Source organism: Talpa europaea (assembly GCF_964194135.1).
Source record: "Talpa europaea genome assembly, chromosome: 1".
NCBI lineage: Eukaryota > Metazoa > Chordata > Mammalia > Eulipotyphla > Talpidae > Talpa > Talpa europaea.
The window spans coordinates 94,760,010-94,787,139 of record NC_140073.1 but is presented as its reverse complement, the minus strand read 5'-3'; the positions used below and the strand labels follow the sequence as shown (position 1 = coordinate 94,787,139).

General features: G+C 37.6%; 2 protein-coding genes across 16 annotated transcripts in view; one reads left to right on the top strand and one right to left on the bottom strand.

Moving 5' to 3' along the window:
- Window positions 1–19,698, bottom strand: part of ARL6IP6 (ARF like GTPase 6 interacting protein 6) — a gene marked incomplete at both ends in the record, with an annotated part of 31,972 nt that extends 12,274 nt beyond the window's left edge. Inside the window, 3 exons of one of the 2 annotated variants that reach the window (XM_084255861.1) lie at window positions 12,223–12,355; window positions 17,853–17,906; window positions 19,305–19,698. In XM_084255861.1, coding sequence (XP_084111987.1) covers window positions 12,223–12,355; window positions 17,853–17,906; window positions 19,305–19,698 — 581 coding nt within the window. The remainder of the gene's footprint in view (window positions 1–12,222; window positions 12,356–17,852; window positions 17,907–19,304) is intronic. The other variant, XM_084255862.1, reaches the window with a different exon arrangement.
- Window positions 19,699–20,675: 977 nt separating this feature from the next.
- Window positions 20,676–27,130, top strand: part of PRPF40A (pre-mRNA processing factor 40 homolog A) — a gene marked incomplete at its 5' end in the record, with an annotated part of 46,389 nt that continues 39,934 nt past the window's right edge. For 4 of the 14 annotated variants that reach the window (XM_084237868.1, XM_084237867.1, XM_084237866.1 and 1 more), the window contains 2 exons: window positions 20,676–21,077; window positions 22,215–22,346. In XM_084237868.1, coding sequence (XP_084093994.1) covers window positions 20,676–21,077; window positions 22,215–22,346 — 534 coding nt within the window. Of the gene's footprint in view, window positions 21,078–22,214; window positions 22,347–23,719; window positions 23,768–27,130 lie in introns of those variants that run through there. The other 10 variants (XM_084237865.1, XM_084237864.1, XM_084237863.1 and 7 more) reach the window with 4 other exon arrangements.

Here is a 27,130-nt window from a genome sequence, read left to right as displayed (position 1 = left end):
AAAAATATGTGCTCTATAGTTAAACTTTGTTAAAAATAGAAATGTGTGCATGTGCATTTTTTTTTTGGCAAATCTAAAGGTATAACTTAGCCTGTTAATATGACTGTGAGTTATCTAAAATAAGACTGAGCTCCCTTTCACTTTCAAAGTTATATTAATTTTGTGCTGTTTTATAATGCGCATGTATTTATTCAATAGTCATAAAAAAATCTATAAAGAAATTTTAAATCATAGTCACCGTCTTCTTAATTACTAAATTATTATTGAAAACTAGAAAATACTATTAAAGTATAAAGTTCTTCTCTTTTCAAAGATTTATTTTATTTATTTCTGCATAGAGCTGGAGTGTAGGCCAGAGATAAGGGGGGGAGGGTGCAGCACAGAGGACTCACCAGAGACAGAGTGGGAGCAGAACAGGAGGATAGACTAAAAAACACTGTTGAGGGGAGCAGAGGGTGAAACAGGAGAGGTCTGCTGGCCACATGGGTTAACTCCCCGGCTAGGGATCGAACTCGTGCTGCAGTGGCTGACGATAGCTTGATAGTGCTGAGACCTGACCTCTTACGACACCAGGGAGGCCTGAAAGTATGCAGTTCTTAAAAATTATGACTGTACTGGGTTCATAATAAATCTCAGGTAAGTATTATCTGGGTAAACATTTGCGTGAAAGATGCAAAAGTTGAGGGAAAATGTGTAAACATATATATTTAAAGGTGAACTGCTGGGCCTCCCTGGTGGTGCAAGCAGTTAAGACGCAACCTATGAAGCAATTTGCAGCTACTGCAGCATGAGTTCGATCCCTGACCAGGGAGCTACCCACATGGCACAGCAGACCTCTCCTGACTTGCCCACTGCTGCCCTCAACAGTGTATTTCAGTCAGTCTGCCTGTTCGGTTCCCCACTCTATCTCTGGTGAATCCTCTCATGCCCCACACCTCTGGTCTGTATGCATAAATAAATCTTTAAAAAAAAAAGAAAAAGTGAACTGCATGTGTCACAGGAAAATACACAGGAACACAGGTGATTATTTTGAAATTATGTCCATTGCCCCATGGCCTGTAATTTTTTTTAATGATTTGCATTACAAATAAACACTAGTTAATAAAATATTTACCATTTTAATGGAGGAAGTTGATCTATCAATTTATTCAAAATAAGCTATACTGATAGAGCTTCCACATGATCCAGCTATTCCACTCCTAGGTATTTACCCAAAGGACACAGAAACATCAATTCCGAAGAGCACCTGCATCCCTATGTTTACAGCAGCACTATTTACAATAGCTAAGCTTTGGAAACAACCCAAATGCCCAAAAATAGATGAATGGATCAAGAAGATGTGGTACATATACACCATGGAATATTATTCAGCCTTCAAAAAAGATAAACACATGCAATTTGCAGCAACATGGATGGAACTAGAAGGGATCATGCTCAGCGAAATAAGCCAGAAAGAAAAAGAAAAATACCGGATGGTCTCACTCATAGCAGAAATCTAGAAAACCTAAATAAGGGACCAGGAAAAAGAATAACTATAAAAAAGTGAAAATCATAATCAACAAACAATTATGAACCAGAGATACATTATGGGGGGGAGGAGGTAAGGAGGGATTGGGGTCAAAATAAGGGGGTTGCAATTGTATGGGGAATATAAAAATTAAATTCAAAACAAAACAAAATAAGCTATATTATGATGGAATTGAAAATTTCAACTTTAAAGATTCCCTCATTTTATAAAAAAGACTTCATTTTTCTTAGCATTATTGTTTCCCAGCTATGCAGACAACATCTTTAGTCTTGCTGCCTCTTCTATAACATAGAATGGTCCACATGATCTCTTTAAAACCTCTGAATCTCAATTGTGCAATAATTATGCCTCATATATATATTAGTCATTTATCTAGAATTTTACGAACTAGAAATTTTTTTTTTTTTTTTTTTTTTAGATTTATTTATACTGGATACAGTCAGAAGTGCGGGAGGGTGAGAGAACTCACCAGAGCCAGAGCGGAGAGCAGAACAGGCAGAGTGACTGCTGAGGGGAGCAGCGGGCAGCAGTAAAGGTCTGCGGCCATGTGGGACCCTAACCCAGAGGCTGGGGATCGAACCAGCGCTGCACAGGCCGCAGGCAGCCTCGCAACCCAGTGCTCAACCGCTGCACCACTGGGGAGGCCCCCAACTAGAAATTAATTTGAGTCACAATCCCACATTTTGTTGGCAAAATATTAACAAACATAATAACCTATGGGCATTCAAAGAACCTAAAGATGAGCAAAGTCCTTTAAAATGGAATTATATATGTATATATTTTAAATACATCTTATTGTACTACAATTTCCTAGAAATCCATCAAAGAGAAATAAAGGTACTTTCAAAGTACCTTTGGTTAGGTAAAACTACAAATTAACCTACCGTCTAACTGGCTACAAACTGAAGAATGGCAGACATTTAACTTTACTCACCAGAGAATCTATGTATAAAAATGCCTAAGGATATCAATCTGTTGGTAGGCAATGCCTTGATTAGGCACAGTCATTATACACTAAGAAATTAAGATACACAGTACAAAGTGAGATTTCCAAGCCTTTGGATTTTATGAGACAATTAAACAAGGTATTTTACAAAAAGTAAGTAAAGTGTTAGGAACACTTTGTGTTAAAAACCATTACCATTTACTTTTTCAGCATTATTTTGTAAAAGGAAGCACACCTTAATACCAAAAGATTAGGAAGGGAGGAAAACAGAATAGAAAGGATAGAATCTCAAGATAAATAACAATTACACTAGAGAAGATAACTGAAGAATCTTAATTAAGAAGAAAGGAAAAGCTCTACTTTATCACTTGATATATTTATTGCTTTAGGTAGAAAACCTATACTTAGAGTAGATATCACTATTTTTATCCCACTTTAGAGTAGGAAATTAAAAACTCAGAGAAACTGACTTGCTCAAAAATTCTTCTGTTAATATGGAGTAGCTTGGATTTGGTAGCTATCTCCTTTTGTAAGGAGGGTGGTCCCCAGGAAAAGGGGAGGTGCCAGGTTCTCTCCCCCACCCAAGGGAGGGTGGAGCTGAGGAGGGAAGAGAAGTTGGAAAAGAGACTGGAGAGGTAAGGAAGCAGGATGGAGAGCCAGGAGACCTGAAGGCACAAGGAGCAGAGAGACATGTAAAAAAAAACTGTGCTTGCTTCTTGGTCCTGAACTAGTTGAAACAGATGTGGATGAGACACCTGTGGGGATGTTAATAATGGCAGCTTTTATCTTGGTTTTTGATATTGCTCTTTTCCTTCCAGACTTCTCTGGCTTTTTCTGACCCCTTTCTATGGGTCCCTGCTGGAAGGTGCTTTAGACTTGTGTCAGGCTTTCAGGCCTTGCTTTTGGCCAAGCCTGTTTGGCTGGACTTTTACCCACCAGGGGATGGGTAACTTTGGGAGCTTGATTCAGAAACTACATTTTTTCTCTTTTCTTTGTTGTACACTAATTGTATTAAAGTTCCTTTCCATTAAAGGTCTTACATGTTTTGTCTTGATGCAGCGGATAGCAGAACCTATTTAGAGCAGGCAGGTTTGAGGGTTTTGGGGTGCCTCCTTTTGCCCTGTAACACTTTCTGACTTGTACATTCAACCAGGCTACCTCTAATAATTTACAAAAGACTGTTGAACAGACAGAAAGGGTTGCAAGTACAAAACTGGCAAAGACTATCTCTCAGGTATCATCAGTGCTGCTCTGTGCATATGGACACCTGTGCCTTTTCAGCAGCCCTTTTATAACACATTGTAAATGAGCATAAGCAAAAGCCACAGCAAACAGATGCAAAACACACACACACTTCTAGTTATGTCACTTGATGAAAACCAAGAATTAAAATGAATTCTTACAGGAATTTGTTATAGCTATTTATGTTTCCATTCAGAATAGTAATGGAATATATTTTATAAGACATACACATATTTTAACCCTTTATTTCAAAAAGCTGTAGTGCAGTGCCATCAATATATTCATTAACAGTGGTATCACCGCATTTGATGGCTCAAAACAGATCCTAGATAATGAAACTTCATGATATTCAAATAACAAGGCCAAGTTCTTGATCTCTATCTTTTGTTAGCTTTTCTCTCCTACTGTAATTAGCCATCTGACATCTGTTTCATTAGTTTCATTAGAAATAAACAATCTGATTTGACAAAGTGGCAGATGTCCAAAATCTGTATGAAAAGAATAGTAGACTCAATTTATTATGCTCAACATTAAGCCTAGTGTGTTTGGAAAATAAACTTCTAATTTAAATATTAATCACCCACTTTTCTTGACCTCTACATTTTTATTACGATCCCAATTAAGAATCCACAACTCTTTTTCTACAAAGATTTACTATTCTATTTACACTATATCTTCTTAACCTCCTAGAATTAAGGCCTCCAATGTCAAGAACAAGAAGTTAGAGAAAACCCTCTAAAAACAGAAAAACAAACAATATTGAATAGAAAAGGAATATAGTAACATAGCAATGCCAGTTTTAAATCCTGAATTTTCTACAAAATTCATATGTTAAATATTCTACTCACTGCTTCCCCCACAACGGTACTAACAAGCAGCAAATCCTACCATACACATGTCATGGACATATTTCAGCACCTGATTATGTCCAAAACACGTTATATAGGAAATAACATCTGCAAGATAGTATCAGCTTACATGTGTTAATTTTTAGTTTGTGTAATAGTTACTGAAAACAGTTTATCAAAAAAATCAACCATTTCCTTTTTTATCTCACTTACTGCTAAGTGAATTTGCAGATTCCAAATAGCATTGTAAGGTAAATTATTTTTAAAAAATAAACTACAATATGTAAAATTTATGTTAAAAAGGTATTTTTGAAATCCAGTATCTCATATTTATCAAATATCATGTGACTGGAAGCAAAAGAATAGGAAAGTGGATAACTCAGAGTGATCCAGACAAAAAAAAAATAAGAGCAAGAGAGCCCTTGATCTGTATAATAACAATGAAATAACACAGATTGCCAATCAAATTCTATCGTGTATAGCACAACCATACAAGAAGACACCATTCTTTATCTGAGTTCATGCCTGGAAATTACATAATACTAGTAATTGTAAAGTTTCTCTGCATTTTGACCATAAACTACAGATCAAATAAAGGATGATTATGACCAATAATACTTTAAAAGATACCAAATTTCAAACTTCTCTTGCAATGTAAGATCATGAATTTATGTTCTTATTTCTATAAAATGGATATTTACTGTGCCTTTCAATGTCTTATTCTAGAAAACAGTTTTTTATTTTTTTATATCATTGTTCATTTTTAAACAATATTTGCTTCCCCCCACCCCCTCAGGTATAGTCCCCTCAGAGTTAACTTCACCAATGCACCCTCGCACCATCACCTCAGTCCCCTGTGCTCCTCCCGCCCTCACTCTGATCCCTCTCCCTCCTCCTCCCTTGCAGGATGTCTCTGATTTATAATTGTCTGTTTTTGCTTTGTTGTGTTTTGTACTGTTATTTTTTACAATGATGTCTTATTTGGTTCCCCTATATCCTTGCTATAAGTGAAACCATCCGATATTTTTCTGAAAACACAGTTTTTTAAGAGGCACCTGCAGTACAAACTCTAACTTTGACTTAAAACTAAGTCACACCATGGAAAAAATATACACATTTGCTTGATTCTGATAACTCCAAATGGCTACTCGAGGGATGATTTTGAAGGGTTCATTCAGTCTTTTAAAAAAAATCTATCAGGAAAGGGCCTCCCCGGTGGCGCAGCGGTTGAGTGCTGGGTTGCGAAGCTGCCCACAGCCTCTGTGGCGCCGGTTCGATCCCTGGCTGTTCCCTGGCCACCGGAGGAGGGTCCCGCATGGCGCGCAGACCTCTCCTGCCGCCCGCTGCTCCCCTCAGCAGTGTACTTCGGTCCTTCTGCCTGCTCTGCTCCCCGCTCTGGCTCTGGTGAATTCTCTCACCCTCCCGCGCTTCTGACTATACCCAGTGCTTATATAAACAAATTAAATAGATAAATAAATAAATAAATCTTTAAAAAAAAAATCTATCAGGAAAACTTAAAATTATGTTTGCTTTTTTCTTTTAACCAATATTCCAATTTTTAAAAAAAAAAAACCCACATGGGCCTCCCTGGTGGCTTAGGGTTAAGTCTCAGCGCGATCACCACTACGGCATGAGTTCAATCCCCAGCCAAGTAGCTAACCCACATATCGGCAGGATGCCTCTCATGTCTCGCCTGCTGCTCCCCTTAGCAGTGTATTTCAGTAAAATCCACCTGCTTTGCTCCCCATTCTCTCTCTGGTGAATCCTCTCACCCATCTCTGCATGTCTGGCCTACATCCTAGTTCTTCTACATAAAAACAAAACCCCACAGATAATCAAACTCATTAAACTAAAGGCAGAATTATGCTCATGGTTGATACCATTTTTTAAAAAATAATTCATTCTACCCTCAAAAAGACTCATCTTTAGTTGTATGATTCAAATTAACATAATAAGTCTTTTAGGACAGAAGTCAACAGAGAATTATGAAGCACTGAGACATTCTCTAAAACTCACAAAACTGTGACTGTAAGACATAACGTATTTCTCAACAGGAGAAAATTATTTCAAATCATTTTTGCAACAAGTGATTCCAAAGTCCAAGTTTTTGATTCAGATATTCTGAAATTCATCAGAAACTTTATTTTATATATCCTTTGACCAGAATAAGGTTAGAATTCAAAATTTTCAGCACTCAATTTCTACAATATAGTTAGCAATCATTTTAAAAGCAATCATTGGTTTTTCCTTATTGGAAATAACTCTCTCTGGACATATTCAATACAAAATAATAGTCTTATCTCTATGAAGTTAATGCCTTAGTGTATAGGAGAATATGCTGTTCAGTCTAATTTTTAATCTAAATAATTTTTATAATTGTCACTTACTAACTGCAATGAAGTAATACTCTTAACTTATTTAAAAATGCTGGTCCCTCACACTGAGGGGAGAGACCATATATTGTCCAAAAATTAATGAGAAAAAAAGAACTACATTTAAAAAGAAAAAATAAATAAAATTTTAGAATTGTATATAAAAATAGCTGGTTCCTCACCTCTGGGTCTATGTAAACACTAGTATATAACTGGCAAATTTAAAAATTCCTATCATTTTTTATCACTAAGTATTTTGAGTCATAATTACAAAACAAACGAGTTTTATATACTATACTTTTTGCTGGATCTATCAAATACATTATCACTTTTTAATAAATTTATTTCTAGACTATAAAACAATAATTCCACCCTATATGAGACCTAATCTAGGGGTTTTTACTTTTAACACAGGAATTATAAAACTATGGCTACATCACTATACCACTAGATGGGGCTCTGTGCACAAGTAATGTGAAAAAATGCTGGTCCCCAAGAGAAAACAAAGGAGAGAACAAAGACAGATGTTAAAAACAGATTTTGACTGGATTTGGCAATATTGCATGGGTCCAACTGCCACATAACAAATGCTCCGAGTGTTATTTCAATTTCTCCTATTAATTCATTTCATAATACAGAGAGGGGTTACTTAGCACAGCAAACAAAAATAATAATAGTAGAGTCAGGTGCTAGCTATGTTACATGTAAATTATTTGACTTTGTACTGGTCACCTGAATTCCTGAGATTTGATTTTTTCACCTAGAAAAAAATGTAGAACCTAGACTAATTATAATAATGAAGGTGACTTAGTTCCCTAATAAGGGAACTAAAGATAATAATCTTTAATAGGAACCTCAAAAGCATTCCCAGCAATCCTATAATATGTAAAAGGATGTACTTATTAAGAAAAATGTAGCTTCAGGGCACATCTACTATACCAAATTTCCTCCCCAATCAGGACTTGCAGAAAAGTTCTGGTGATACCACAGGGCCCATTGTTTTGAACTCTAGGTTCTTTCTGAATGCAGTATGTTGCATGGATGAGCCACATATTTAGATGCATTAACTGCTATAATTAAAGCAGATAATCACAAAGTAAAATATTGGTTACACATATATTTACCTTCTCAGAAAGCACAGACCAAATCCAATGAATGAATGTGGAAAATTAATGCGAATTAGACTAAAGATGTCAATTAAATAATATAAAAGAACAGGATTACTGAATTATAAAGTATTAAAGGGGGAATGCCTCTTATAAATACTCTAAGGAATCTAAAGTTACTGCCTCTTGTTTTTTAACACTAACAGATTTTCAGAAACCAAGAAAGTAATTTAAAGTATTGAGTTAAATACTCCAAATATTTGCTTTCTAATAAAGAAGTCTGCATATGTGACATTGTATACCTTTTAACTCAGCAAAGTCTGCACAGTGAGATGACAACCATCTTTCTTAAAATACATTATCTGAAGTCTATTAAGTGTACCTGTCTGAGAGTATATCTTGCAAAGTTCTTCAATTGCCTTGAATTTCCCTACAGGTCTACTGCTTATGTAAAAGTTTTTAAGTTCTGTATGGACCAAAGGTGTTTTTGACAATTGCCCCAACCTTGTCCCAATTCATATGTCAAAACCTTACCCTTTCAGTATGAATCCAGCATTGGTTATTTGGGAAGTCATTAGACTTTAATGAGCTCATGAGAGTAGAGCCCTCACAAAAGGGATCAGTGACCTTATTAAGAGTCACAGTAGAGCTTTTTGCTCTCTGCTTTGTGAGGACACAATGAAGAGGAGGCCATATGCAACCCAGAAAACGGCTTTCACAAGAACCCAGACATGCTGACCCCCTGTAACTTGGACTTCTAATCTTCAGAACTGTGAGAAATAAATTTTTGCTGCTAATGAGCTAAACAGTTTATGGTAATTTGTTAAAACAGCCAGAACTGACTTAAGATAATATCAAACTAATATAGAAAGTAAATATGAAATAAAATATGTAAATGAACACAAGGAAAGGGTTTTATTTCTTATTTCAACTTTCCCAGTGACTTATCCAAATTGCTAATTTCATCAAATATTTAATCAAATATTTACTAAGTATCACTAAAGGTATTTTCTTATTTCCTTGAGTTTATGTTTCTAGGGAAACACTAGTTGATAGCCACAGTAAACATAATCTTCTCAATACTACTGTATTTCTCACTTATATACTAAGTAGTAAAAAAGACCATGTGTTTAAATCTGCAAAGAATAAAAAGATAACTATATTTTTAACAAACTAAATTACTTTCTTTGTGCTTGACATTCATGAAGATAGAAATATTTTAAGTAACAATCTAATCTTAGAAAAAAAAGTTTCTTCATTTTGTCTTAATTATCTTGCCTTTCTTCAGTATTTACTTAGTTAATAACTGTTTAATAAATAATCTTAGAATCTTGCTACCATTTATATTTCCCTTAAATTGACATACATGATGGACTTCAAAGTGTATTTCAACACTGAAAACACAAACGAAATAATGAAGGGCAAGACTGTCCAATATAATGTTCAATTTAGAAAGTGGATTACAAAACATGTATATTGTAATTCCAATTCAATTTTAAAATATGCCAAGAATGGAAAGATATAGGCATTAAAATGTTGGCATTTTCCTTGATATGGGTTTTTTCCATTTTTTTCTTTTGATTTTTTGAACATAGAACTTGTATTAGTTTTATAGAATCAAAAAAATATATACTGGCATTGTTTACATTAGATAATACAAAAATACATTGTTCTATATTTTTATATAAGCATGTTGCAAATTAATAACATATATCAACATTTCTAATAAGTTAAGTCTGAAGATTTCAAATCTGTCCAAAGGTAAAGTTGTTTCCCTGTACAAGCACTCACTCTGCTGGTAACAGAGAGAATATATTTATCCTGAAATTCCTGAAGTAATTGCATTATTTTCCACAAGCACTAGAGGGCAGGGTTTTCACTACAAAATTCAATTTTATCAATTATCACTATATTTTGACATTTTTATCTGTGGTTTCTGCTAATATGTGGTCAACTATCACTGTATTTATTATATGCCTTTTTCAAACTGTTTCTAGTAAAAAGATAATTTAAATTAGTTTGACTCCCATTAGATATTTCATAGCTGATTTATCAACTATAAAAATAACTTGGCCCGGGCCTCCCTGGTGGTGCAAGGAGTTAAGCACCGCACTATGAAGCAATCCACAGCCTTTACACCACAAGTTCAATACCCAGCCGGCCAGGAAGGAGCCCACAAGGCGCAGCAGACCTCTCCTGTCTCGCCCACTGCTCCCCTCAGCAGTGTATTTCAGCCAGTCCGCCTGTTCTGTTCCCCACTGTCTCTGGTGAATCCTCTCACCCCCCAAAAAAACTCCAGCCTGTACCCCAGTTCTTGTATGCATAAATCTTTTTAAAAAATAACTTGTCCCTACTTACATATTGAAAGGAATTCATATATACATATATATTTACATTCAATATACTTATTTCAAAACTATTTTCAGGGCTTTATTAACAAATATGCAACGTGACACTACCTCATATTAAAATTGGACAACTAATAAACACATTGACTACTGAGATACAACCCTATTGGTTCTGGTTCAATAAGCTATTCAAAGACAATTTAAAAAATTAGACAAATACCCCCAGAATTTCAGATCTTTAAGAGAACAATGAAATGCTTTCCTCTTAGCTCCAATATGCCCTAACGTCTATGAGGCTTATGAGTTCTGCCAGTGACGTAGAAAAGAAGCTGAGAGGGAAAATGACATTTAAAAAAAAAAGAGAACCACAAGGCTAAAAGTCATAGCATCTCAAAAGTACATCATTTATTTTGGGGATGCAAACAGATGATATCCTATAGTACAGGGTACACATCATTTGGATAAGGACTATTATGTTATACTTACATGGTAAATTTTACTTTGAAGTCACTGATGATTTTAAAGAGTGAAAAGTTGGAGAGGAGGAGACCAAAGAATCAAATAAATTAGCAATGCCTTAAATAGGGAAAAAATTAATGGAGGTACAAAGTATTCCCATATATTTCAAAAAGTCATTCAAAAGAATGACTGGATTTGATGAAGGGATAAATACATTAAGGTTTTTAAGTAAAATGAGTGGTTCTAAACCTTGATAAGTTCACTGAATACTGATGCTTTTAAGACTGGTTATAGTTTTCATAACTCTAAGTGCAAGGGACTTTCTGAAATCAAGGTTGCAGGACCTATTTAGTATAATTAACTTTTCAACTGAATGGTAACCAAGTTAACTATAGGATGGTATTGTAGGATAACACAGTGAAGTCAAAATTTTTAAAGATAGAAGACAGAACTTGAGTTTAGTAATGAAGACCAGTAGTACCAAAGATCATTAATAACAACCACCAGTATAACTTCCTATTTTGAGTCCCTCAAATAGATTTTATTTGATCTCTACTATCTGTTCATAGGGTTTTGGAGCTGGTAATAATATAAATAACTATAATAGTCTGATAACATACATATCCAACAGAAATTATTTTCTGTTTTTTATGCCCCACACCTTAGTTTATAAAATAAACTGATATCCTGGATGCTCTTATTTGGAAATTTAAAATCTGAGTTTCCTGGCATAATCAAACTAGATTAGAACAATGCTTACTCAATTTTCTGAAACTCTTTAAAACAGAGAAAACAGACCAAAGAAATTTAATATTGTTCCATTATGTGTGTAATGAAACGAATCTAATCTGGCATAGACACAGTAGGTGCCATAAATGTTTGCTAATTATAAAATCAAACAGTTTAAACCCAAAGTCCAATTCAAAGAAAAGTCTAATCCACTGAAGTTCTTTTAAGTCTAATTATCTGACTGTAGCAAAACTTCCACATTACTGATATTCAGCCATCATAAATTGTTCTAAATGAAATTACATCCCCAAAGAACAAACAGCAATTAAATTTCTTAATTCTCAGATCATTTCTTGAACTTCATTTTTAAAGGATGATTGCATTATCTAGGTATGGAGTTTAAAATGCTCTTTTTTTCCCCTTTTTATCTAAAGGCTGAGCCAAGCTGAACACCCTGTCATTTATATTTTAGAGATTAAAGAGTGGGTTCTTAATAAATTATTTCTCACAAATAAGCAGTCTTATGTTTCTATTTTAGTATTTTATTTTTTTAAATAATATTTGTTCTTTTAATTGTGCTAACATTAGGATTCAGTGTTTTAAATAGATTTGAGATGGGCAAAAAAATAAATAGGAATACTTACTTGAACCTGGCAGGTGAAAGAGGAGTAGGAGGAAACATTCCTGGTTCAAAAGAATCAAAGTAAGTCACTGTCCAAGAAAAGCTGCAGCAGGAGAATCCAGCAGTTAGAGATAATATAAGTAGAGTCCAGAATCCTTAATGGGAAGAAAAGGGAAGGGGCAATTTAAATTATTAACACCACAGCAATTTAAAATAGCATCCTCAGGTTCAAAAACCATGTGCAATTCTGATATTCTGAATTTTAGGTGATGTAAAAGACCAGAGGTTACTATAAGCTGACATATTTAGAAATGCAAAATACTAAGGCACCACATGAAGTTATATATTTGAATATTTTAATTGAATTATAATTTAGTGTGTGGAAAAGAGCAGAAATTCAACTTGAGAATATAACTCATCTGCAGTTTTATAAAATTCAATAGGTAATTCAATATGAATTACCAAATTTCCTGGTTGTACAAAAAGTACCATTTTATTTTGGCAAGAAGCAGCTAAGAAATATGTAGATTATTTGTAAATCACTTGAAAGCCCAGAATCAGATAAAACTACTAAAGACAAAGAGGAATGAAGCATAAGAAAAACTGTAGCAAAACATTTTTGAAAGAGTAACCTAATTTTTTTTTTCTGATAGCTCTATTTCCCTTACACCCTCTTAAAGAGATAACAGACTTTGTGTTTACTGCTCTCAGAAAGATGTCACAATGCAGAAAGGAGAAATAGCCTGAATGTCTCTTTTGTTCTTATGTTGCAAAGTAAGTAAAGGAACTAGTACAACAAATACAGCATCTCTTCTTGAGAAACCGCAAAGACAATAAGCGACTGGGGTATAGATAAAAGGTTTGTGAGTAACAAGGAGAAAGCATGAGGTCTTTATCTACAGGTAAGAAAGGCTTCCTTGGTTTGAAGAAAGCATGCTATGTATGTGTGTTTGCACTTGTGAGTGTATGAGTGAAGAGTGCTACTGGGCCTTCCTGGTAGAGCCATGAGAAGGGGCTACTCAACACCAGGGGGTTTACAGTTGTATCCAGTCTTGGGAGATGGGCCTACAGGCAAGCTTTCAGATACCTCTGCTCAAAGTTAGGCACAGAAACAACAAATGGTCACATTGCTGGAAGGTACTACATTTGAAAAGTCGTCCTGACCAAAAAGAGAGATTTCAGCCATAATTCATTTGAGCAAATGTCTTGAGCATTAACTTGTACTCCCATTACAAAACCCTGGCACTGTGTCAGCATAAAGAATCTTAACCCAACCTGGGTGTGCGTAGATAGTTGTACAATCTTTTGCTAAATCAGTGATAGGGAATCAAAACACAAATGAGATTACTTAGTGTACAATTAAAACTTATGGGGGCCTCCCTGGTGGCGCAAGGGGTCAAGCACCGCACTATGAAGCAATCAGCAGCCTCTGCAGCATGAGTTCGATTCCTGGCCGGCCAGGGAGAAATCCACATGGCATAGCAGACCTCTCCTGTCTCATCTGCTGCTCCCCTCAGCAGTATATCTCAGTCTGCCCGTTCTGTTTCTGGTGAATCCTCTCACCCTCCCGCGCTCCTGACTGTACCCAGTGCTTGTATAAATAAATAAATAAATCTTTAAAAAAAAATACATAAATATAGCAGAACAAAGATGGTAATTAAAAGAATTTGAGAACTGCTGTGGAAAGGTGAAACTTCTTAATATCTAAAAAAAGTGAGAAAGACAAAATAACAGATAAAAAAAAAACAAAATGTGAGATAAAGTTCATTCTGCTTTACTACTCAGTTATTTTAATAAAACAACTGTCAAATTTAATACAAGAATATTCTAAAGCTACCAGAAATGACTACTATTCCATGATCTAAATGGTTGCCTGATTTTGGACAATTTAATTACATGTTCAATTTGCACTAATTAACAGCCACATCACTGATAAATGCCAGGTCACAATGACAATGTAATATTGTGGTTTAGAAGTGCTTATGCCTCTTTACTCAATTAATTGATGATGAAACAGAAAAGCCACAGAAGTCAGCAACTCCCAACAACTAAAATTGTGAACAAGTCACTGTTTCCAGAATCTGGAAGCCAAAAACCTGTTAACTGTTTTGTAAACCCATTTTACCAATAGTTAACTTCATTTTTTAAAAGTAGAAAAGCTTATCAAAATAAAGTGAGTGATCCTTCCCCAATACTACACTTAAGAGCAATCAGCTAAGAGTCTGTTGTGAATCTTTTCCAAAATCTATAGGAAGTGTGGATAGATATATGAAGCTCTTACATACAAGTAATGTATAATACGTATGAATTTTATCAGTTTAATTTCCATAAATGGGATTATGACCAGAAAAAATGCTCATAATTTTGCTGTTTCAACATAGCAATGTTGAAACACACAGGCCACAATGCTACTTCAGATTTGTTTTCACTTTTGACTATTAAAAATGAAGCTGTAAGTAAAAGTCATACTTTCACACTTCACTGTACAGATATACAAGGATATCTATAACAAATTTCTAGAGGAAGAACTACTGTGTCAAAGGGCATGTCTTTAAATAAATACATCATCTTTCTTCTCTACAGTTCAATTTTCATAAGTTGATGAAATGATGGTAATTCATATTTTGCAACAATTTTGAAACCTCTTGGAGTCAAGTTTTATAAAGATGTAGAGACAATAACTGCACATATGATATGCAAATTGAAATGACCAGAGAAAAAATACAAACCTCCATGGTCCCATACTAGAAAAGCTTTCTTATTAAAATTCCATTGTGGAATTAGTCAAGCATTTGTCACAAAACATTGTTGCCATAAGGAAACAATAGGACTAAATATGACAGCACAAAATTTTGTGTCTTGTTTTAGAACTTCAGACAAACTGTCTAAACAGACTTGAATATAAAATATGCATAGCAAAAAAAGAATGAGGTAGATCCATGCATAACACAGAATGAACTCCAACACATTTCAATAAAAGTGCAAAATATTCGATTCCAATTTTTTTTACAAAAGAGAAAACCACATATATAACCACTACATGTATGTATATACATGAAAAAAAAATCTATAAATATGTATGAGTATGTTACTGGAAACCTTTGCTTTAATTGCTGGAATTTCCTAGTAAGATCACATAATTTATGAAATTAAAAAGGAAAATTCATTTAACATTAGGTAATTAAAGTATGACCATCTGACTATGATAAAAGGCAGCATTTTGTTTTTTCTGTATACAATAAATGACTTCAACAATAGTTATTGAAGAGTCTGCATTTTTTAAGTGAAAACTTTCTTTTTCTAATTTATTTATTTATACAAGCACTGGGTACAGTCAGAAGTGTGGGAGGGTAAGAGAATTCACCAGAGCCAGAGTGGGGAACAGAACAGGCAGACAGACGAAATACACTAAGGGGAGCAGCGGGCGCGGCAGGAGAGGTCTGCGCTCCATGTGGGACCCTTGCCAGTGGCCGGGGATCAAACCGGCGCTGCAGAGGCTGAGGGCAGCTTCACAGCCCACTGCTCAACCGCTGCGCCACCAGAGGAGGCCCCAAGTGAAAACCTTTTTATATCAATAGTAAAAGAACAAAATTTCTCTAGCATTTCTTCAGGGATAAGTGAAGGCTGCAATCTTTTTTGACACCTAAGTTAATCAACTCATGGTTAATTTTTTTTTTACTTTATTTATTTTACATCACTGTTTATTTTTGTACAATATTTGATTTCTCCCCAGAGGTGTAATCCCATGAAACTCCCACACCACCCATGAACTGTCACAAGAGTCCCTCGTGCCCTTCCCTCCCCTTCCCCCTGCTGTAAGTCTCAGATTTTTTAATTTGCCTGATAGTTTTCTTTTTCCTGACCCCCTTGTTTTCTGTTTCCCTATATTCCTTCTGTAAGTGAAACCCTCCGATACTTTTCTTTTTCTTCAGACTTATTTCACTGAGATTACTCCCTTCCAACTCCGTCCATGTTGCAAATGGCATGAGTTTATCTTTTTTGATTGCTGAATATTCCATCACACTCATGGTTAATGTGGATCCAAGTCACAGGTCAAGGGAACAAGTGACCTACTTTTCAACTATCAACGGTTTCAAATGGACTTTTAATCTGTAACAAGTAGTCAATTCAAAACATTACTTTCCAAAGAGGTTAATTTGTATCTTTCTCCCAAACAGGAGAGAATTTAATGTTAATCCCCTGGAAATGAATGGAATTAGTTTATTAAGTGATGTTGAAAAAATTCTTCACTTGATCCCTGGATAATTGGTTCAAAATAAGGATCTTTGTTTTGGCATAACTATTGTTTAACAGGACATTGTGCCAGCACAATTCAATAGTTTCTTTCAACTCCTAAGATTATTCTTCATCTTGAAAGTAAAAGGTCATTAGCAAAGACTTAGATAATGATGTCCCTACTTGCTATAATAGTAATAACTATCTATCAAGCAGTACAGGAATATTTACAGAAAAGAAAAAGGTGAATGACAAAGCCATTATATTCCTTTTGATACTGAACAAGTCATTCCATTAGGCAAGTGCTACTCATACATTTCATAAATGTGAAATCTTGCCATTTTTTAAACAGCAAGTTAGAATTCATTAATAGTTCATATGATTGTTTCTACTGCACCAAGAGTTGACAAACCTAAAAATGCTATGAAAAGTCCCAGAACCTTGGCTGTTTGAGATGAAACATTATAACACATACTGATAAAATGAGTTAACTAAAAAGTGTATGTTTTCTCATGCAAGAAGAACAAACACAAGTTTTCATGGGACATCAGCAAACTGATTTTTTGTAATTTGAAGAAAAAGGTTTCTCCATCAGCAAAATAGCGTATGCTACACTTCAGATCATTGTGAGAACATTAGCCTTAAAGAGGTAGATTAAACAGTTATCTAAGATTTGGGGAGAGATGACATGCAGGATAGGAACTAATTAGAGTGATCAAAATTAGAGTGATTTAGAGTGATCAAATTTAGAGTGATCAAATAATTTATAGCAAATTTATAGCAAATAGTGATCAAGGAGGAAAAACATAAGCACCCAAATAGGAGCACAGTACACCAGGACGTTCTTAACTCTTCAACATCATTTTAGCCAAAAGAAACAAATGTTAAGATAAATGACCCTTAAATTTTTTCACAAGAAACCTGTAAACTAATATTCTATGGAAACTCAGGGTTAATTCTTTCCTAGTCCTCATAACCGAGTATGCCCAATACTTACTTTTTTTGAAGTTGCTTATAAAGATTTCAACATAAATTTTTCCTGAGGTCTGCTAAAAACATTATCTTTCGTAAGTTTGTGAAAAGTTTTGTTTGTTTTTAACTCCTGGGGAAAAAATTGTAAGGAGACTCTTCCAGAAAGAAACTAGAAAATGCTAAGTATTCTCTGGGTCTTAGTCATATACATTTGTATTCAAAATGTATTATTAGTACGTGTGATTTATACACAAATACATACACACACCATCCCTGTATAAAAAGATTTAATAAAATTTACCATACAAGTATACAGATGAAAAAGAATAAGGCTAAATTAAGGGAATATATTAAGGTTTTATCCAAAATTTTGTAGTTTAAACATGATGTGGAAAAACAAAAAGTAGCCTCAAAATCAAATCAAGTGACAATTAAGTTCCATACCTAGTACCCCAGTGTCCACACCATCTTCATCCTTCAAATTCTCAGTGTGCAATTCTGTAAATACACAAAGGGCCTTGTGTAAAAAAGATGATTTTATAATTTGAACAGTAACTTCGAAGGCTGGGAAGTCAATGTGGAGTTACGGAAAGTGTTCTGGAGTCAGAAAGAACTGGTTTCAAATTCGGATTCCATTTATTAGCTGTGTAACCTTCAGTAAAACATCTATGAATCAATGAAACATTTTTGTATAATTCAAATTACAGGGCACATTAGGTTTACAGTTCAGTTCCTTTCTCTATTCTCCAAAATCAGAAGTTAAATGTCTTGCAATGGGCTGCCATTTACCAGGTTTCGTGACTGCATAATACAAAAGAGCAAGAGAAATAAACTATCTACAAGATAAACTTAGTGAAAACAAGGGCTAGAAGGGAGTGATCAAGGAGGAAAAACATAAGCACCCAAATATTTAAGATTGCCAGTTTATACCCAATACCACTTTGAAGAAATAAAACTTGAAAATTAAAGTGCGAATCTGTCTTCTGTATGAAAATCAAGCCATGATAAGCTGTTAAATGCCACCTGCACCCTTCTAGGGGCTTGGAAACAATGAGGAATAAAAGAATAAGTAGAGTTAAAACATTTATTTCTATTTAGTGAAGTAAAACTAATTATCTACAAATACAGGCAATGGGATGGAAATTTTGTCCTTCAGGAATTCTGAATGTACAAATGGGCAGATGGCACATCTTAACTATTTGTGGATTAAAGTCTTGAATACGTATAGCTTGTTTAAAATTACTGTCCCCCACCTCCTTTTAATGATGGTAGTTCTGCGTTTTGCTTAGTTTTCCAATATTGCAGTAACTTTAAAAAACTTTTTTCAAGAGTAACCACTTAATCATGACTCTTTCTTAAAAATGGCGCAGAACTCTCCTGAGTCGCCCACTGCTCCCTTCAGCAGTGTAGTTCACTACATCTACCTGTTCTGCTCTCCACTGTCAGGTGAATCCTCTCACTCCCACATTCCTGGCCTGCGCCCTAGCTCTTGTATGCATGGATAAACCTTTAACAAAAAAAAAAAAAAAAAAAAAAAGCGTCGTCTACACTTTTTCCTTGTAACTATGTATGCTGAAGAAAGTTAAACTATTGGGATGATGATTGGGCAATGTATACAAACAGCAAGTCCCTATGTTGCACACCTGAAATTAATGTTACACGTCAATTATACCTCCACTTTAAAAAGTAAAATAAAATGTGTCTCTTGAGCATGGACCCTCCACCTTGAAAACAAAGCGGGGCGGGGGGGGGGGTGTCAAAGAAAGGTGCAGATGAAGACTCAGTGAAAACGCTACCAGCTCGCCGCCCTCAGACCAGGTGAGTGACAAAGGTGAGAGCCGCCTCGAAGCTCAATTTTACTCAGCACAGACTTTCTCCAGGCGCGAACTCCAGTACCTTTTACGATCAGATAGGTGATGGCGAGGAGGAAGGCGAGGAGGACGGCGAACAGCAGGGAACAGAGAAGTGAGAGCACCTGGACCGGCCAGCCCCTCGCAGGGGCCGGGCCGGCCGCAGCAGCTGTGACAAGGCCGTTGCGTTTGTCAGGCAGCAGCGGAGACCCGGCCCCGTCAGGCGGGAGCGGCCAGTTCTTCCGAGGCTCCGACGACGCCCCGGCCGAGAACTCAGCCCGCAAGTCGCGGGCCACCGGGTCGCATTCCTCTTCCTCGACTTCACCCTCACCCCAACTGCCCCCTTGAGCAAAGGTGGAAAACGAGTGAGTGTACGGGGTCGGGGTACCAGGGCGGCGGCGCAGGGCAGCCGAGCGCCCCCCGCTCTCCACGAACGACATGGCGGGAAAGAGAGCGCGGTCCCGGGCGGCGCAGCGTCGCCCCCGCGCCCCGCCCCACGCCCGCGGCAGCCAATCAGCGGCGGGCTCCGCCACGGCCTCTACCACCGCGCGGGGGCTGGCGGGGGAGTACCAGGATGCGCGGGGGCCCCGACGAGCGTCTGGGCGCCCCTAGTCCAGATCAGACCCCCGGACCGCAGGAGGGAAGGGGCGCAGGGAAGCACGCAGGGAAGAGGCGAGCCGAGGCCGAAGGCAGCGGCGTCTCCGCTCCCTCCAGTGTTTCCTCCGGGCCAGACCTCAGCCACCCCGCGTCGGCTCCTGGCAAGCGCGCGCCGCGGCAGCCCCAAAGCGGCTTCTTCTCGACGCCCGGTCCTAATGCCCACCATGCCCCGCCGGGCTCTTATTCCCGAAACTGTTTCCCGTCTTCCCGCTACGTTGGCGCTCGCCCCCGGCCTCCTTAGATAGCAACAGCTCACCATGCGGAGCTCTGGCCTCGCCTTAACTGCCCATCCCTACCTCTCCGCCGCCTCGCTCTCCCCGCCCCATCACACCTTCCCTCCGCGCCACTCGACACGCCTCCTCCCCACTTCTCCCGAGCGCGCGCTCTCCGGCCGGTACCTACGGAACTCGAATCTCCTCTAGAGCCCTCCTCTTGGCTTTCCAGCCCCCGCCCTACGCCTCGAGCACTGCGCGCGCGCGCTCCCGGCCGGGGCCACCTCTAACGCTAGAAGCTGCTTGCCCCACCCCCACCCCACCCCACCCCACCCACCCCTGGCGGCCTCAGGTTTGTGGGGCGTAAGTAACTCCGGCGGGGGTGTGAAGGTGGCAGGCCCCCACTACCCCACCCCGTACGGGGTGAGGCGGTCTAAGCTCGGGAGGCTGGTACACGATTATCTTCCCTTCCCCGGGGGAAGTTGGTGGAGTTTTCCCGGCAGACGGTTCGGCGCAGAAACTTCCTCCGTTCCCCTCCCCCCCCCTCCATGCAGGCGACGCCGACTGAGGCTGAGGCTGGGGGCGAATCGCCGCAGAGCTGCGTGACGGAGGTGCACTCTGATTGGACAGCGGCAAAGCCTGTCAGTTTATTGGCCCCGCTGATCCCACCCCGTAGCGCCGGGCAGCCTTTAACCTTTGGCCCTAGCGGGCGCCAGCCACTCAGATCGCTTCTTGTTGGTATGTGTAGCGGCAGTGGCCGCCGGCGGAGCAGTCTGAGCCCGACGATGAGGCCGGGGACGGGAGCCGAGCGTGGAGGCCTCATGGTGAGTGAAATGGAGAGCCATCCTCCCTCGCGGGGTACCGGGGACGGGGAGCGGAGATTGTCCGGCTCAAGCCTGTCCTCCAGCTCTTGGGTCTCTGCTGACGGCTTCCTGAGGAGACGGCCCTCGGTAAGGGATCGGTGGGGCAGGGGAAAGCGGCACAATGAAAAACGGAGTCAGAGAGACAGGAAGCTTTCTCCAAAAGGAGAAGAAGATGAGAGTGGACGAAGAAAGAACTCGAGATGGTGGGATACGTTCCCAGGGAGAGAAACGGAGGGCGGGATGCACAAAGGGAAGGTTGTGGGACCCTGGAAGTTCCCAGTGGGCTTGGCCTAGACAGATGCGTGGTGGAGGTGCTGGGCCCTGGGCGTGCTGAACGTCTTGGAGAGGTAGGCCCGATTTGGCCGGGAAGAGGAAGCGGAGACTTGGGGGCACTTTCAAACAAGCAACCAAAATCCGTTTTAATGGGCTGTAGTCGTGTCGACCGAGGGAGTGGAGGAGGCCTGTTGGGAGAATTGGCAGGTTATAAGTACCTGGTTTTAAGACCTGGAACAATGGACATACAGGTGAAGAAAGTAGTTGTCTTTTAAAAGCTCACTGAAATGGGTGGATTAGTTGTTTACTTACAGTGTCTGAATGACACACCCTAGTATTTGAAAATGTTTTAGGGGCCAAAGTAATTTTATATGTTAGAGAGTCTGTTAGGGAGTACATTTATTTGTTAGGAGTGAAATGTTTTCGCTGTTTGTTGTTTGCCCCTACTGTTTGCGTTTTATAAGACCAGCACCCGGTCTGAGTTAATGGGGCAAATTCAGAGTTTTGAAGTTTAAAAAGCAGCTTGGAAATAATTTTAAGAATAAGTGCCATTATAAAATAACGAAGCTAACAGTGTTAAGTCTGTGTGAAACAGGATAAAGTTGTGGTTTCTACTATACCAGTTTTTAAATCGGCTGTCCCATGCGTTTCTTCCGAGCTCATCAAGCCAATCAGGATGCTTCACCCAAAAAAAAAAAAAAAAAAAAAAGACTTAGTTGTCCGGTAATGATTTTTTAACTTTTGCGGTTTGTTCTGGAATTTGCTCAATTGCAAGCTCATTTTAAATACAGGTGTAGTGCATTTTAAGGCAAGAAAATATAAGCTAATCCGATAATTGAATCACACAAGCCTAATAACACCTGCCACTGCAGGTAACTGATATGTAGAAATCAGATTTTTGAGAAACATTTATTGTGAATTGTTAATTTTTAAACTGTCCCCATTTTTCAGATGGGACATCCTGGAATGCATTATGCCCCAATGGGAATGCACCCTATGGGTCAGAGAGCGAATATGCCTCCTGTACCTCACGGAATGATGCCACAAATGATGCCCCCTATGGGAGGGCCACCAATGGGACAAGTAAGACTGTTTTTGTTTTATTTTGTATTTATTTATGTTTGCTTGTGGTATCGTGTCAAGATTTCAAAATCTGGGTCAATACTTAAAGCTGTTAAGGATTAGTTACGCCAAAATAATGTTTTCAAATAAGTCAAATGTTGAATCATGACACTAACAAAATTTTGAATGTAATAAGCCTTCTGTGTAAAAGATCTACTTTCTACTGCAGCAAAACTAATTTTTTTATTTAAAAGTAATTGTGCCTTCAAGCTTTTTAGTTTAATGACTCCCCTCCCCCCAGTCTGTCATTTGAATTAACATTTAAAGAGTAAATATTATCTGATAGATCAACATAACTTATGTCAGTGGACCCCGTAAATGCATAGACTCTGAAATAGCAGTTGTGTAGGCCTTTGACTTAGGATGGCTTTTATTCCTGAAGTAATTTCCATGGGTTTATGTTTGTGTGATCATGTGGTGGGGATGGAGTTGGGGAGGGATCTATTCTGATTTGATTCTTCCTAGGACAGTGCCAAATGGAGAGTTCATTTTTCACTTACACTATTTTGTTGGATGTTTTTGTTTGTGTTTAATGCTTATTGCTTCTGCACTCCTGCATTTGAGCTGTCCCTTCCATCGCCAGCATAAAATGTAAATCGACATTTTTGGGAGTGATTTGAATCAAAAGGTGGTAATGCTGACTCAGTGAATTCAGTAGAACTGAGTTCTTAAAGAAGCATCCAAGAAACGTAACAGGTTCAGTTAGTTACTCTTACTAGTTTTATGTCCCTTGTGAGATTCTGTAATACATAAATCCTTAGGTGACTGGGTTCTTTCCATTTGAGTATCTCAATAAATCATAAAAAATTTTAAGCTAACCAACTATTTTGGAAAACCAGTCAATTAGGTATGCTTTTCGCTGATTATACTTTTTTACTTTGATAATCTTCAAAGTGTTCAGTTAAATTTATTGGTGAAATTGTAGTAGAAACAGAGCTTTCTTTGTGTTTTTCTTTTCATTTAACCTAAGGATTGGACTTAACTGTCAAGTGGTTTTCTTTTTTTACTTGGAATATACCCCTTTTATATATAAATCTCTATTCAAAGGCACCAGGCCCAAAAGATTATGTCTGTAGGAGTTGTTTAAAAGAGAACCATTTATTGTTATTCTAGCATAGCACAACTTTTAAAACTCCCTACTGATGGAAAAACAACCTTGATTCCTCTTCTGTTTCTTTCCATCTCTAAGCAGAAAGGAGCTCTTGTTTTCTTAGTAGAGCTGCTCTAACTAGATAATGAGCTTTAAAAATATTTATTCTTTAAATGCTCTGGTTCTTATTTAAAATTAGTTTCTTTCCACAGAAAGATAAAATAAAACAATTTGCTACTGCCAGATGCTTCTCTCTTTTCTGGGGCCTTCTGTTTCCATTGGGCCAATCAAGGTAAGTTTTGCAAGGGATTGACCTGCTTACCCTTGCTGTAATGGTGCTTTTGCACTACCAAAAACCCAGATTCCAGCTAGTCATATCTAGTAAAATGCAGACTTTATTTTTTTTTTAAGTACACTAGTGTATCTCATGACACAAAAATTGTTCACATTTTGCACTATGGCCCTTTCTTTAGCAGTATCAGTGACCATTTTCCCAGGAGGATTACTTACTAATTGGTACACATCCATTCAGATACTCTGAATTTTGTCTTGTGGTTTTCTTCTACTTTTTTCCCTAGACCAATATATGCCATGTGCCCTTAAATGTACCTGACAACTTAGATGTTTAGAAGTCTGTTTCTCCTATTGGTTTCTGTTAGGATAATGAAATGGATGTCATAGAATGATTTCAGCTCTGAGGGCCCCAAGAGAATGCACTATTTTTTTCCCCTTAAACTTAGATTATTCTCTTGTTTTTCTCTTTTAATATCTAACAAAAATAGGACTTAAATGTGGTAAAACTAATTCTTACTTTAGCTTCAATGACAGACTAAGAGGGTATGGAAATGTTAAATAAACTAGAAACAATTTTTGTAACAATGAAAACTACTTTTAAAGTAGGAGTTAATTCTTAGTAAAATTGTTGCTTTTTTCTGTATCATTTCTTCTGTCTGGCCACTCTCCAGAAGTTTTAATGAACAGTAAATAGTCAGAAGATAATGATCAGAAGCAGGGTGCCTATATAGTTCACTACAGTGATTGATGCGAGGTTGGTAGGGTTTCACCAACCAATTTCAAAAAGATGATTCACACATTCTTTGGACATTGGGGCTAAAGGTTATGGAATCTTCACACATATCGCCTAGCTCACATTAAGATCTTATTCTGGGACTGGCTGAAGATTAAAATTGATAGTAGTCTTATCTGGTAAATAATTACAGTTTTTGGAATGTTACTGAATGTGGCTTGAAATTTTAAGACTTGTTCGTAAACTAATATACAGATTAGACAAAAATAACAAACTGCTGAAGCCAGAGGTCATAGTTTTTCGAGCGCAGCAGTTATTTAAAGAAATTGGTATATTCTTTGTTCTTTTTTTAAATTCAGGAGAATGTCCTTTATAGAATTCAATATTAGTAGAAAGTATTTGGAAGTCATCAAATGGAGGTTAGTATTTCTTTCAAGTTTATCTCAATTATCTATTATTAGGGTAAATTTACCTCTTATCATATATTAATTTCAGTGGGAAAGGTGCTAATTCTACAAAATTATTGGATCTTAGATCTAAACAACCTTTTCATGGTCTCTGAGTTAAGTAATGGTCTGTTACTGGTTAGAAAACTGTGTTAATAAAGCAATTTACCTGCTTGGTGGTAATGCTCAAAATTTTCCAGTAGATATTTGCTTTGGGGTAAAATGATGTATGGGGTCATCCTCTTCCTCCATTTGTACATCTCACTCCTTTGTTCTTTCTACACAAAGGACATGCAAGTCCTGCCATCTTTACCAAAGATGGTTTTGCCTTCACTTACATCCAAAAGATTCCTGCTAATGGACATTTTTCTTTTTTTAATTTTCTTTTAATCAGTACAGAAGAATAAAAGAGTTAACATCCCTATCAGCTGTAACAGATAATGGTTCAGTTCTGATCATTTGATAAGAAAAGTATGTGATGTATGTAAGAGATTTTGTAGGACAGTATGGAAATAAAAGAACAGAAAATAATTTTAGTATTACCTCCCTAATTCTAACTATTCAGTTCCTTTTTCTTTTCTTTTGCATTTGGTGTATACATGAATAATTGCTCTTTACAAATAAATTTGATTTTTATTTCTTTGTTGAGCAAGACTTTAAACATCATACTTTAATTATATTGCTGCTGCCATCTGAGCCCAGTTATTACCCTCCTGTGCCTTATATATGCTTAACTTTTGAGCTGTAGTACTTGTTTCAAGGCATCCCCCTCACCCCAATGCTTTTAGAGTTTCCTCTTTGCCGTAGAACCTCCAGTGTTTCTCTGTGCCTGCAGGATAATATCCAAATTCCACAGCTTAATTTTCAAGGACTTCCATAGTACAGTTCAGAGCATGATTCTGACTGCATGTGTTCACATTCCTACTTTGAACCCAAGCTGATATTTTCATGCTACCTTGAGTAATTATATCAATTTATGACTGAGCTCACATTGATCTTATCCTTCTGCCCTCCAGGAACTTTATGTAAATTCTGCCCTTTAATCCATCCTTCTCCAAGAGGTCCTCAGCAGTAACTTTGTCCAGTATATACCAGTCCTTCAGATTACTGAAGTCTGATAATTTGTAATCTGTCTATAACTCCTTAACTGTTCACTTATTTAGTCACTTAGTTATTAACTTGTTTTATTTTATAGTTTCTTACTTGCTTTGTTTTCCACAAAAGTAATAGATTGTAAGCTCTTAGAGGGCAGGCACTATGTTCTGTACTTTTTAAGAAGTCTGTGCTGAGCAGTTCTTGGCACATCTTGGATGCTCAGTAAAAATACTTGTTGAATGAATGAAACAAAGATACTGGTCTTTGATATAAGCCAGAAGTAAGTGGATGTTACATGTTTTCAGTGGTTGCTTGTGACTTTACATTGTTACCAGTATTGTTTTTCGTGTCTGTCTCTTCACTGTGGCTTTTTCATTTGACAAAAGTGAAAGATAAGTAATACGAAATATTTAGTTTTTGTTTGGTGAATTAAACTAGAACACCTATTTCTGTTCATTTTGAATTACAGGCAAATGTATCAGTATGACTATTGATGATCATCTCTTTATATTCTACCACGGACTTTTTTCATACCCTAGAGAAATTCATAATATCTTAGATTGTCAAATCTCACCAATTTGACAAATTGATTTGTTGCTTTTACATTTGAATTACCCTTATGATTGGGTTTTTACAGAATCCATGCCATGCCATTGAATTGGACATTTTTTTAGCTAGTGACAAAAAGACTTTTTTATTTATTTATTTATTTTTTTAATAGAGGCATGTTTTTATTTATTTGTTTGTTTGTTTGTTTTGTTTATACATGCACTGGGTACAGTCAGAAGCGCGGGAGGACGAGAGAATTCACCAGAGCCAGAGCGGGGAGCAGAGCAGGCAGAAGGACCGAAGTACACTGCTCAGGGGAGAAGTGGGCGGCAGGAGAGGTCTGCACGCCATGTGGGACCCTCCTCCGGTGCCCGGGGAGCAGCCGGGGATTGAACCGCTGCGCCGCAGAGGTGGCCGGCAGCCTCGCAACCCAGCGCTCAACCGCTGCGCCACTGGGGAGGCCCGACAAAAAGACTTTTTAAAGGTTATCTTTAGATAGCGGTTCATTAAAAAAGAATTCATCTATTCAAACTTTTAG